Genomic DNA, 14,000 nt, shown 5'->3' on the forward strand with positions numbered 1-14,000 from the left:
TCACCCTCCATGCAGGGCAATGGGAGAGACGGGGAGACGGGGAGTATGAAATTGCCCAATGCGGACGAAGAAGGGATCAAATCTGACCGTGATTCCGCCTGTTCCCACTTTTGGCCCTCTTTTCTCTTCAAGAAAGCTGTGCATTCTTTCCCACCAGGAAGAAAGCTTCTCTCATTGGGTGGAATGGATTGTGAAGATCCCACATTCTACTATCACTTCATCACCATTGCGGTTCCTATTACGGCATTACAATTGCTGTGAATAAACATATACAAACAAGAAGGATTTCAAGTTGGCAGTGAGTCCTAGGCCCACTATGCCTGATCATGTCACCTCAGCAGTGATGTATGTGGCCCATCCTGAGAACTGCGGATGTTGGGCGGTAAGTCACTATTGCTCAAACGTTGCTTGCCTCTCATTTTGCCTCTCAGACAGCGACGATATGCAACAACGGGGCAACCATGAGGCGACTCTCACGTCTAGGAGACGGGCCTTGGGATACCTTGACTTGTGGAGAACACTCCACAAAGAACTTGTAGCTTCAGTGCAGAATGCTGATGTGATGAGGTGTGTTGGGGCTTTCGAGCCCATATTGGTGACAGCGCCGTGGGATACAATGGCTGCTACAAGTGGTCCTGCACCAAGCACTTTGGAAGAGCAGGTACTGACTGGACCAAAGGCTTTGATGCTTGTCTCATGTCAACTAGGGGTGAATAACCCCCAGAATGCAAGCGCAACACCGTATGCTGTTTGGCCCCCTAAAATTCCATTGCCTCCTTACACAAGAGTTATGATCTGTGAGCGAGAACAAACTCTGGAACCTCAAGACTTCAACCAACTCCTTACGTGCATGAGATACACTTTGAGCCTCACCGCTTCATTGGAGTACTGCACAAATCCAGAGCTAATCTCAAAGATCATAGGGGGACAGCTTGCCTTTCAGATCAATAATGCTCACAACACCTCTTTACCCGACTCAATCCTTTGGGCCAGCATACCTTGTAGAGAGAGGATATTATTTGATGATAGCACGTCTATAGCAGGGAGTAGGGCACTGCTCAGGGTAGGACCGTGGATCTCAGAGGCAATTCTAGACTTGAATGAAAAACTGGCAGGAGAGACAGCTCCAAAGTCTCACCTGACTGACCTGAGAAGCACCCAAAGAGCCAGGAGGAGTGAACAAACAGCATGAGCACAGCAATTTGATGTTGTGACTGCACCCCTAGTCTTAGGTCTTGGTCACTTCAAAGGTTACTGTAAAGAAATGACCCACTCAAGTATCTCCACAGATCATTGGTTGTACTGTTAAGGGGTAACAACAAATCAGAGTAGGTTAGAAGGACGGATTTGGAGGGAGTGCGCAGTAGGTGTCAGGACCAGACGTTGGAGATAGTCTGTGTCTATGAGCTATGGCTATGAGACGGAATTCTAGTCCTTAGGCACGTACGCTTTGAGTCTGTACCTGACACGAAGGCGGTAAACTCCGCTGGGAGTAATAATACATAGCTAGATTAGTACCTGTTGTCTCTTCATCACTCATACGAAAGTGCTGAATGAGCAACAGGTAAGTACATGCATCACTCATACGAAAGTGCTGAATGAGCAACAGTCAAACCGACGATTCCGTCTTGGTAACGTCTCGTGTTAAATTGATCCTCTGGCTTCAGCATCCAATTCAGCATTGATCCAACCATGTCCGACTTCGAGATCGAGACCATGGTACGCGGGACCACAAAGCTCAGCGGTCCAGACGATTACACAGCCTGGAAACGATCGCTTCAAGCAGCATTGGCTGGCAAAAAACCTCATTGAACATATCTCCGAGACTTTATCCACCATTCAGGCATCCACTAGCCTTCGGTACCCGCTCAGCAATCCTCCAACCGCCTCAGAGCAGCAGAAGCTTCAAGCTGCGCTCTATCGAGACAAACAGAGCCAAGGTACAACCTTTGGCATTATATACCACTCGCTTTCAACCACTGTTCAGAACCGAGTGCCCGACTCCCTCGTCCAGTGGCTCAAACCTGACCCGAAGGCGCTCTACACCTGGCTGCAGACAACCTACAGTGCCAGCACCGCAGCAAGGCAGGCAGAGCTATGGAGAGACGCTTGGGGAACAAAAGTAGAGGAGAATGAGGATCCCCAGACCGGTCTGGGGGCTATCCGAGCCAAGCTGGGCGAAGTATCGGCTTCAGCTGTGGCCAGCAAGATGTCCTTGGGAGATTTTATCGACAATATGACCGCCTATGCCATGCTTGCCTCCCTGCCACCTTCCTACGGCATGCTCGCCTCCACACTCCTCTCCACAACTACTTCAACCTCCATCACCTCCGACCAGGTCCTATCGGCTGCCGGACTCGAATACCGACGCAGGAACATGCAGGGAGAGGAGGTGAATGGACAAGGCTTCCTTGCGCGGAAGAGTGAGAAGAAAACACAGTTCAAGGGGCAGAATCAAGGGCAGAGAAGGATGGGCAAGGATGGCAAGCCGCTACTCGGGAGAGATGAGACCAAGTGGTGTGAGGAACATAAGCGGTATGGGCACGACCTTAGTGGCTGCTACCGACGAATGGAGCAGATGAAAGCTGGAAAACAAAGCGATGGAGGGAGAGCACAAGGCGGCAAGGTAGCAATGACAGCAGGAGAGGAGGAGGAGATCAATGAGGACGCTTACATCGCTCTCGCTTCAACCACTACCTCTGGCAACCCCCACAAGATCATCATCGACTCAGCCTCCTCAGACCACTTCATATGCGACAAGACCCTGCTCCACAACCTCTCTCCTCTTGCCAGACCGCTCAACATCAAGGTTGGCAATGGCCAAACCATCACATCCACTCAGTCTGGCACGCTCTACATCGGCAAGGTCGCCTTCAGCAATGCCTACTATGTCCCCTCAATGATTCACAACCTCCTGGCGGTTAAGCGACTCGGCAATACCTCTGGATATCATTGGACCTTCACCGACACCAAGGCTTGGCTCAGCGACGAGACTGGACGCCATCTGATCGAGGGGGAGCTCAGCAATGGCCTCTATGTGGTGCGTTCCCATCATATTGCCATGTCAGCAACCGCTGATCGACCCTCTTGGCACTGCAGGCTTGGTGTCACGGCCGTCGAGCAACTACTTTCTAATAGACCGACGGTCGACGAACCTCGGCTAACTTCACGCTCTGAGTCGATGTCTCACCCAACCAGGAGGGAGCAAACGTCGAAAGGAGTGTAACTACGGCGTACTTCGGCGTAGTTACTCTAACTAGGGTGTTGTTCTACTGATGGCGATGTATCTCGATTTATAGCTATCTCTATCTGTCTTTTACTACTGACAACAATCAAGGATCGCTGAAGAACTTCAGCGATCTTCTCAGCTAATATGACCTATCCCTCCTAGACGTTCATCCAACCCTCCCGCGCTTTGACGTACTTCAACGCACTTCGTCCAACTTCCCGAACCCCGGCCATCCTCCTCCTCCTTCGACTAAGTCCGCCTAATATCGCCGCACTTCTGCTCCCATTGTCCCTACCTAGCCTAACTCCGCCTAACTTCGCCGCACTTCTGCTCCCATTGTCCCTATCTACCCTAACTTCATCTAACTTCGCCGTACTTGGTCTCAGAGGTCCTGAGTTACGTGTAGAGTAAAAAGGTTTGAGTCGTGATGGGGTTTTGATGGTCAAAGGAGGGTCGTTGTTGGTGGAATAATCGAGGTGTCACGACGTAGTTCGTGACAGTCGCCCCCTTCTTTAGCCGCGAACGTCCTCGTGAGCGATTACACCCGTACTGTGGCAAGAAAACTTAGCAGCGCAGTACCTCCATCCTATCTTTCTCCAATTTTATCCCTCGTCCTTCTGCTCCCTGCGCCGTACTTCGTAGTTGGGCCTCCTTCCACTTTGAAACCCGAGAGTGAGACTCCCCTAACTTCGTCGAGGTCTGCCGTAACATACCCTGCGTCTTTTGTAGGTGAGACACGTCTCCCGGATGGTAGCCGAACAACACCGTTGTTTGTCGAAGTAACCCTCGTTTATATTGAGATGAGACACTATAGCGTGGGAAATTTGATCGTCCCTTTGTTTACCTTTTGTTGATGAAACGCGAAGCTTGCTGCATGTTGACGACGAGGGGGTAGGTCTGATTATACTAAATACTGAGCAGTTCGTTGAGCTTCTCTCTCTTCCCCATCTGTTTTCAAAACTTTCCATCTCTCTTACCTAGAAAACGGATTTGTTACCTTGACGTATCATCTTTTATTTCTTTAAGTATCTCTAACGTCATGGCCCCTCCTACTCCCACCTCTAACCCTTTCGCCGCCATGAGGAACTTTGGTGGTATGGTGTCGTCTGCTCGTGAGTTCTTCCTCGACACTTACCTTACTTCGCCGAACTTGGCTGATGTTCAGTTTCCTTCGGCGACAGGTCTCGCCAAGTCTCCTCCCTCGGCCTCGGCACCCTCTCTTTGGGGGAGCCGTCTGGCGATGTCCCGCCTCCTCGCTCCGCTTCTCCTCCCGCCGGTCCTCCCGCTGGTTCTCCCTCTGCTTCTCCTCCTGCTGGTTCTCCCTCTGCCTCTCCTCCTCCTGGTTCTCGCTCCGCTTCCCCTCCTGCCGGTTCTCGCTCCGCTTCTCCTCCTGCTGGTTCCCGCTCGGCTTCTCCTCCTGCCGCCACCCCTCGCCGCAGGACGCCCGCCTTTCGTCGTGGAGACTCCCCGTCCTCCTCCGACCAGGAGCCGCTCAGTGGTTCAGAGTCGGACGATCAGTCAGACTCCGAAGGAAATGGGGGTGATGATGATGATGAGGATGATAGAATCGTGTCGGAGGGTGAAAGCGAGTTAGAGGAACACTCGGATGATGATATGGTGGCGGTTAGTGTAGAGGACAACGATGGTGATAGTCCTGAGTGTGAGTTCTTCGCACATCCTCCTACACCTTCGCCGAACTTGGCCTCGTTTAACTGTTCTTCAGCTTCCTAAGACACTGCTGACTCATAGTCGTTCGCGTTTCCCCCCCTGCCCAAATCGTGGGCCAGAAACGACCTCGTGCCCTCTCCTCCTCTTCCTCTTCTTCTTCTTCTTCTTCCGGGGTTCTCCCCCCCGCCAACGCCATCGCCGCCGCTGCCGCCGCCGCTGCCTCTGCTGCTGCTCGCCGCCCTGTTGCCGCTCCTGTCGCCGCCGCTGCTGCTGCTGCTCCCCTCTCTTCTCCCCGAGGGGAGCCTTCGCCCAAACGGGCGAAGAGGTCATTGCGTGAAGAAGAGTATTTGTGGAATAAGTTGAAGTCTGAGCCTGGTCGTTGGGTGGCGGTTGGTGTCGATGAGGCGTGCGATCGGTGCTGGTCCCTCTGCTCCCCGGTTGTCCCTCTTCCACCCTCGTATCTCCCTGGACGTCCGTATTCCTGAGGACGAAAAGGAATTCGCCACTTATCGTTCTCTCGTCCTCGGTCTCACTACTCAGCTTGAGGCCGCCCGAAATGATACATCTCTCCTGCTTGACTTCTCTTCTCGTCAAGCTAACGCTTTAAACAATCTTACTGCGGCGTTAGTAGATGTAGTCAACACTGGGGCTCTGGACGACGAAGCAAGGACGAGGTTAGCGGACGTCTCTCGCCGAAGCCTTACTGAGATAGCCGATGTTCGCCGAAGACTGTTCGACACCCCCTTCCTAGTCACTCCTATGGCGTATGAGCCACCACCGTCCCTTGACTGGTTAGGTCGCCGTAGTAGTTCTCGTGTCCCAGCTTCCGCCCAGACTGCTCTCGACCTCCTCAGTCTTCCCTTCGAGTGTCTACGGACCATACGTTCTCTGTGGAGGACTCCGAGCATGCAAGCTGCTCGAGATGTCCAGGACTTCGGTGACTTCTTTGGGGCTATGAATCGGGCATGGAATGCTTCTCTCTCTACTGCGTTCCCGTCTGAGACTCTCGATCTACCTTCGGTCATCGGTAGCCTCCACACCAATCCCGCGGGACCGAGTAGATCGAAGGAGAAAGGAAAAGGAAAAGGTAAGGGTAAGAGTAAGGACAAGTGAGCGGTACGTAGCTGTAATCCTATGTTGTATGCAGTACGTTCTATCTCCTAGCCCTTCGCAGTCGCCCTTCCTTCGGCTTAGTAGGGTGAAGTTCGTGGAACTTCGCCAATATGTCATCAGCTCCATCGACGTTCTCCACTGGTTCCCATGATACTGAATCGTCTGTTCCTTCGTAACCTAACCACTCCACCAAGTACTCTAACTTTCCTGACCTCTTATTTACTCTAGAGTCCACAATATCCTTTACCTCCCAAGACTCTCCCACATTGTCTACTTCTACTGGCCCAGGTGGCTCAGCTTGCTGACCAGGAAATATTGGAGGGTGATAAGGACGGAGCAAGGAGACATGGAATACATCATGGATACCTGCCATCGTTCCTGGTAATTCCAATTTACAAGCATGAGAACCTACCTGCCGTACTACCTTGTACGGCCCACTTTGCTTAACATCTAACTTCTTCATTGGTCTCTTCGTCTTAATATTCTCTAACGACAGCATCACTAGGTCTCCTTCCGCGAAGTTCGGCGTAGTCCGGTGTTTCCTATTGTATCCTTCGGCGTACTTCTCATTAGCTTTCTCAATTCCTTCGATACAATCCTTGTGTATTTCAGTCAAGTCTTTTACCACCACCGTAGCAGCGGGCACTTCGACTTCACTGGCCTTAATTTCTTCAGCCCATCGAGGGTGGTACCCATAGTTCGCATAAAATGGTGTCTTATTTATCGCAGAATGATGGGTGTTGTTGTAGGCGAAGCTAGCTCGAGCAAGCAGCTTCGACCAATCGTTCTGCTGATAAGAAGTGAAGATTCGAAGGTAGAGCTCTAAGGACTGGTTGGTTCGTTCAGTCTGTCCATCAGTCTGCGGATGATATGCAGTAGAGAGATGTAGTCTTATTCCGAGACTATCGGTCAAGTTCTTCCAAAATTTCGAGGTAAACTTCGATCCCCTGTCAGACACTATGTTCTCTGGTAGCCCATGCTGAGCTACCACATAGGCCATTATCAACTCGGATAGGCCAGCTGCGGTTAATTTCGTCGTAGTCCGGATAAAAATGGCCCATTTGGTCAACCGGTCCACCACTACTAAGATGGAATTGTATCCATGGGAATTCGGGAGCTCTTCAATGAAATCCATCGAAATGCTGGACCATGGCTTCGTAGCCACTTCCAGTGGTTTAAGCTCTCCATGGGGTCTCTGCCTGTTAGTCTTTGCTCTCTGACACACCGCACATCCAGCGATGTAATCTTCAACATCCTTCCTTACTCCAACCCAAACGTAGTCCCGTAGGACTAGCTCGAGAGTCTTCGCTGAGCCTGGGTGACCCGCTAGGACCGAGTCATGCCGCGTCTTCATTATCTTTAGTCGAGCATCGGCGTAGTTCGGCACATAAGTTCGACCATCGAACATGAGGAACCCTCTTGAATTCCATCCCCCACGAAGTATTAAGGGGGACCGCGAGGTACGGCGTAGTTCGGTGACCGACCCTGGTTCCTGCACGTTATCATGACATGTTGGATGAGAGCACTTAGCACAGGTTACCCCCAATAATTCTTCTCTAACCTCCTCCACCTCTCCGTCTTCCTGTATTCCGACTATCAAATCCATAGGATCAATAAGGTCGTTCTCTCGCACTTCCTTTGTTCCTTGTAAGGCCCGAAGCAGGTGTTGTAACCCAGAGCTAGTGTTGTCAAGTTCGTCGAACTTCGGCAGACCTTGGATAAGGTTGCTCTCCTGTACCATAGTACTTCCTTTTCCTGAGTGGTAGTCTGCTCTTCTCGACAGTCCGTCCGGCAGTGTAGCTTGTTTTCCCGGTCGATACACCATTTTAAACCTGAAGTTAGAGAGCTCTTCGACCCACCTACCCTGCCTGGGGCTAAGCTGTTTAGGTTCCATCCAGTAACTTAAATTTAAATGATCTGTGAGAACTGTAGTCTCTACCTGTAGTAGTAAGTGTCTCCTTCTCCTGAAAGCTTCAACAATAGCAAGTAGCTCCTTTTCCCCTACCGTATAGTTTAACTGCGCCGCTTGGAACGCTCCGGATTCGATGGCCACCGGATGCTCTTGTCCTAACTCGTTCACCTGCGAAATTATGAAACCCCAGCCGAAGAACGACGCATCTGTTTGTAGTAGTGTCTTCAACGAAGGGTCAAAGTGAGCCAATACTGGCGCCCTACACATCCTATCCTTCAATTCTTTAAAGGCTCTTTCCTGCTCTACTCCCCAAACAAACGGCACATCTTTCCTGGTGAGGTCATTGATCGGTTTAGCAATCTTGGAGAAGTTGGGGACAAAACGCCGATAATAACTGACAACTCCCATAAATCCCCTACTCTCTCGCAAGTTCTTAGGACGGGGAAAAGATACGACAGCATCGATGTAATCCGGGTTACTGGAAATTCCCCTCTGTGAAACCACGAACCCCAGGAAGACTACCGAATCTCTCTCAAACTCGCACTTACTGGCTTTAACGAACAAATTCGACCTCCGAAGCACTTCAAACACCTTCGCCGTAGTTCCCCTCAGTTCTTCCAACGTTTGACCGTAGATGAGTATATCATCTATGTAGACTACTACTCCCTTTCCCAGCAGCTCTCGAAAACTTTCATTCAAGAAGTGCTGAAACACAGCGGGAGCATTCCGTAGGCCATCTCGGACAACAAGAGACTCGAACATACCGTACTGCGTCCTGAACGCTGTCAGGTGTTCATGACCTTCCTTTACTCGTAGGAGTTGATAAGCCCCAATTAGGTCTAACTTGCTGAAGTACCTCGCTCTTCCCAGCTCTTCGGTTATCTGGCCGATCAGAGGCAGAGGATAGGCGTCGGGTATCGTTGCCTCGTTTAACTTTCGGTAGTCAATGACCATTTGCCATTGACCTTTCGCCTTCTTCGGTACCAAGAACATCGGTGATCCGTAGGGCGAATTACTGGGTCGAATTCTTCCGGCCGACATTTCGCGATCTAGGATGTCTCTCAGCGCACTTCTCTGATCTTCTCCAAGCGAGTAGAGTGGAGCAACCTTCAGGTTCGCCCCCTCCTTAAGATCAAACTCCAAATCATAGCTCCTCGAGGGAGGTAATTCCTCACCTCCCTTCCTTGGGTTAAAGACATCAATGAACGAGTGGTATTGTTCGGGAACCACCTGATACAATTCCTCCTGTTCCTCCGGACTCAGTTCATCCTGATCATCTTTGTCTCGGAGATCTATCGCGTCCGTCGGAGTTGGCAGACCTATGGCCGCTAACTTCGCCGCACTTGGTGGGGTTGGGATGGGAAATTTCACCGAGTTGTCTCTTCCATCAAGGACAACCCCTTCCTTCCTCATCCAATCCCACCCTATCACAACATCTGCGTCGCAGAGCGTTGTTACATCGAGACGAACAGATCGCACTTTGGCGTCCTTCGTCAAACTAAATCCGACTTCGACAAACTCGGTGATAGGTCCCGCGACACTCACCGAGCCGTCGAACATGTGGACGGGTACGCTCACCTGATATTGTCTCCTTTCTGCGCCTATCTTCGTCGCCGCTCTAGGACTTATATATGAACAAGTAGCCCCGGTGTCCCAGAGCGTAGTTAGCTTCATTCCATTAATTAAAATGTCCGATTTAGGTTGATCTCTGGAAACGGAAGGGATGAGGAGATGATTATCGACATTGCATGAACAAGGGGTACTGAGTGGTGTATTTTTGTATTCACAATCCTCTGGCTCCATCAGTTGCGTCTCTTTTATAGGTTTGGGAATGGTGGCCGAGAGAATATGGCGGACCCGCCGAGCCTCGCCTACTGCGACAGGTCCTCTTCTTTTCCCTGGTTCTCTTCCAAATCTACTTCTCCTCCAACCGCATTCAAGTTCCTCCTCTGTCCAAGAGGTACTGCATTCCCTCCCGATCCTCCACCACGTTCTCCGAACTTCTCTCCCCATGGAGGCAACAGTCCAACCTTAACCTTAGCCTCCCTTACAGGACATTCCTTCAGCCAATGTCCTGTTTCACCACACTCCGTACACTTCCCCTCTTTCCTCCTTGTCTCCCTCAGATCGGAGCTTGGCCTAGGCCATTTTCGGCGAACTTCGTCGATGTTCGGCGGCGCACTCCTTACCACCGTGGACGTCATGGCCGCTTGGACACCAACCTGCGCCGAAGGTTGTCCCTTTTCCCATTTCTTCTCTTCTTTCTTCTCCGTCCTCTGACTTTCCACCACCGTAGTCGTCTTTGCCCCCCCTTCCCTCTTCCTCTCTGCCTCCTTCTCCACTTGCCTCCTCCACAGGCGGTTGTCCAAGGGAATCACAAACTCCAATAGCTCCTTCACCGTCCCAAACGATCTACCATGTCTTGCAATTTCATCCAGAAGGTGTGATTTTAGACCTTTCTTAGCTCGATCGACTAAATTTCCATCATCAGACCACTTGAGTATCGCCACATGTCGTTGAAAGGCAGAGAAGTAGTCCGAAGCAGAGCCGGTTTGTTTAAGGTCGTTGAGTTGTCGGGCTGCAGTTCCTTCTTCATCTGGGTCGCCGAAGTTAGTCTTGAGATACTTGACGAACTGGTTGTGCGCCGTGAGGTATTCTGGGAGAGGCCGTTTAGATAGATTGGGTTGAACGGCGAGGAGGGGAGTTTCGCGTAAGTGAGAGATCATGAAAAAGACTTTCTTAGTGTCGTCGGGGAAAAGATGAGAGTTTAATTCGAAGTGTACGTCGCACTCGGACAGAAAGGCCGTCAACTTATTCCGCTCTCCTCTCCAGAAGTCTGGATTAGGCAACTTGATACCCTTCCGTTGTTCCCCAACTACGCTTGGAGTCGCCGAAGTTTGCCGTCCCATAGCGTACCTCACCCCTTCAGATATCCCTTCTGCAATTCCCCCTACTGTCTCCCTTTCCCTCCTCTGCTCCCACTCCTCCCTACGCCTACGTTCTTCCATCATATCCTTGTTCATGTTTGCCACCATCTGCATCAAGGCTAGCATCACCCCTTGTGTCCCTCCTTCTCCGAAGTTCGTCCCACTTCCAGCGTTTTCTGGCCGCGGAGTTTGATCCGATCCAACTGGGGATCCAATAGGCGGGGGAGCATCGCCCGCAGGGGTAGGAGGATTAGAAGGTATTGGTGGAATGGACTCATCTCCTTGAACTGACCCCCCTACACTATCTTCCATCCCAAGATCCTGTCCCATTGCTCTTCTAAGCTCCTCCAACGCTCTCCTCTCATTTTCCTCCATCCTGTCGTCACTCCTACTCATGCCTCGTGTGACTCTCCTTTCTGGTTCCATATTATCTTTGTACTTCTCCGAGGTTCGCACGGGTTGTCGGTAAGAGCGATCCTTGATACTGTCACGGCCGTCGAGCAACTACTTTCTAATAGACCGACGGTCGACGAACCTCGGCTAACTTCACGCTCTGAGTCGATGTCTCACCCAACCAGGAGGGCGCAAACGTCGAAAGGAGTGTAACTACGGCGTACTTCGGCGTAGTTACTCTAACTAGGGTGTTGTTCTACTGATGGCGATGTATCTCGATTTATAGCTATCTCTATCTGTCTTTTACTACTGACAACAATCAAGGATCGCTGAAGAACTTCAGCGATCTTCTCAGCTAATATGACCTATCCCTCCTAGACGTTCATCCAACCCTCCCGCGCTTTGACGTACTTCAACGCACTTCGTCCAACTTCCCGAACCCCGGCCATCCTCCTCCTCCTTCGACTAAGTCCGCCTAATATCGCCGCACTTCTGCTCCCATTGTCCCTACCTAGCCTAACTCCGCCTAACTTCGCCGCACTTCTGCTCCCATTGTCCCTATCTACCCTAACTTCATCTAACTTCGCCGTACTTGGTCTCAGAGGTCCTGAGTTACGTGTAGAGTAAAAAGGTTTGAGTCGTGATGGGGTTTTGATGGTCAAAGGAGGGTCGTTGTTGGTGGAATAATCGAGGTGTCACGACGTAGTTCGTGACACTTGGGCACGTCAGTAACACCATTGTCAACGCTCTAGGACGGTCTGGGAGGCTGGGAAAAGACTGGAAAAAGGATGAGGCGCATGCACAGTGTTCTGCTTGTATTCAAGGCAAGGGGACCCGTCTACCTTCGCGCCCTAACACCAACTGAGCATGTAATCCGGCAGACAAGGTCTCAGCCGATCTCTGGGGACCAGCTTCAATTCCTAGCATCGGTGGATCACTCTACTTCCTCACTTGTTACGACGATCACTCTCGGTATGTCTACACCAAAGCACTCAAGCACAAATCAGATGCCTCAGCCGCCCTACAACACTTCATTAATCTTGCAGAGACCCAAACCGGTCGGAAAGTTAAGGTACTTCGAACCGATCGAGGAGGAGAGTTCAGAGACGCTTCCCTGGCAAGATGGCTCTCTGGCAAGGGTATCCAACATGTTCAGACCCCTCCAGATGCCCACACTCAGAACGGACGAGTCGAGAGGGCACATCTCACCCTAGCAAACGATATGCGAACCCTCCTCATTGACAGTGGCCTGCCAGAACGCTTCTGGGCAGAAGCCATTGCCTATGCCAGCTATAACCGCAACCGAGTCATGGTCAACTCTGCTGGCAAGACACCTGACGACATCTGGACCGGTCAGACTGTACCAATCGAACACCTTCAACCATTTGGTCAGCGCTTGTACTACCGGGTTCATGAAAAGCAAAGCAAGCTCCAACCTCGGTACCTTCCAGGTCGACTCATGGGCTATCAACAAGGCAGCACATCCTACCGAATCTATGATCCCCTCACCCATAAGTTTGTCTTCACCCGAGACGTCATCTTCCAGGAATACAATCGAAACCAGCCTATGCCCTGGACACTCTCGATTGCCTCAGACAAGGAGACTGAGGAAGAGGCAGAGGATGAGGACAAGATAGACAAAGAGGAGCAGCCAGTAGATGCAGTGACAGTAGATCCTCTGCTCAAGGAGAAGGAACGCTTGGAGGAGATTAAGGAAACTCCAGATCACCTTCTCAGCTTGGAAGATCGATCCCTCAGGCAGCGACACAAGCATAACACTATCGAGCTTGGCCCACAGCGAACCGTCATTCCCCAAGGCAAGGAACTTGAAGGATATGGAAGAGGCATGCGGAATCGACAGGCCCACATTGCAAGCGCTCAAAGCGACACTTCCAGCATCCTACACTATGCCCTATCGGCTGCATTCAGCGAAGAGCCCCAGACATATCAGGAAGCTCGCCAATCCCCACATTGGATCGACTGGGAGGAGGCAATCTCTGCGGAACTTGCCAATATGGTAAAGTATGATGTCTGGGAAGTGGTACCCCGAGCTCAGCATCGACTTATCCCAGGCAAATGGGTATTCACTAGAAAGATCGATGGAGAGACGGGTAAACCGTCCAAGTTCAAGGCTCGATTTGTGGTGAAGGGCTACCGGCAGATCAAAGGGAAGGACTACACAGAAGTCTTTGCCTCTGTGGCCCACAAGGACTCGATTCGAGTGCTGTTGTCTATTGTCAACTACCTTGACCTCCTATGCGACCAAGTTGACATCAAGGGAGCATTCCTAAATGGCAACATTGATCATGACCTCTACATCGAGCCTCCCGAGGGCATGGTTATCCCATCAGGCCTTGTCCTGCACCTCAAGAAGTCGCTCCATGGTTTGAAGCAATCACCCCACCTATTCAACAAGGCCTTGGATGCTTGGCTTCGAGAGCAGGGGCTCATCCCAGCCAAAGCAGACCCCTGCATCTACATTCGACATGATGGCGACTCGATTCTCGTTCTGTCAATCCATGTGGATGACCAGCTCATTGCGTCCAACTCCAGGGAGGAACTAGACAAGTTCAAGCACAACCTCAACAGCCGTTTTGAATGCTCAGATGGTGGTGCAGTCAACTACTTCCTGGGCATCAATATCTATCGAGATCGAGCGAACAAGCGTCTCTACCTCAGTCAGGAGCACTACTTGGGGTCCCTACTTGACCGTTTCAACATGGCAAAGTGTCAGCCGGCAAAGACCATCCTCCCTACC

General features: G+C 51.3%; 3 protein-coding genes across 3 annotated transcripts; 2 read left to right on the forward strand and 1 right to left on the reverse strand.

Moving 5' to 3' along the window:
• Positions 1-316: 316 nt before the first annotated feature.
• Positions 317-1,192, forward strand: TREMEDRAFT_64104 (uncharacterized protein; the record flags this gene model as incomplete). Its single annotated transcript, XM_007006413.1, has 2 exons — positions 317-382; positions 551-1,192. 2 exons carry the CDS (start codon positions 317-319, stop codon positions 1,190-1,192), a joined length of 708 nt encoding a protein of 235 aa, XP_007006475.1.
• Positions 1,193-4,268: 3,076 nt separating this feature from the next.
• On the forward strand, positions 4,269-5,382 carry TREMEDRAFT_64105 (uncharacterized protein; the record flags this gene model as incomplete). The annotated part of the gene is made up of 3 exons (XM_007006414.1): positions 4,269-4,341; positions 4,395-4,889; positions 4,979-5,382. 3 exons carry the CDS (start codon positions 4,269-4,271, stop codon positions 5,380-5,382), a joined length of 972 nt encoding a protein of 323 aa, XP_007006476.1.
• Positions 5,383-9,793: 4,411 nt separating this feature from the next.
• On the reverse strand, positions 9,794-11,275 carry TREMEDRAFT_64107 (uncharacterized protein; the record flags this gene model as incomplete). The annotated part of the gene is made up of 2 exons (XM_007006415.1): positions 9,794-10,233; positions 10,921-11,275. The coding sequence occupies 2 exons, from the start codon at positions 11,273-11,275 to the stop codon at positions 9,794-9,796; spliced, it is 795 nt and encodes a 264-aa protein (XP_007006477.1).
• Positions 11,276-14,000: the final 2,725 nt, after the last annotated feature.

The sequence above is a fragment of the Tremella mesenterica genome (assembly GCF_000271645.1).
Source record: "Tremella mesenterica DSM 1558 unplaced genomic scaffold TREMEscaffold_10, whole genome shotgun sequence".
NCBI classification, from domain to species: domain Eukaryota; kingdom Fungi; phylum Basidiomycota; class Tremellomycetes; order Tremellales; family Tremellaceae; genus Tremella; species Tremella mesenterica.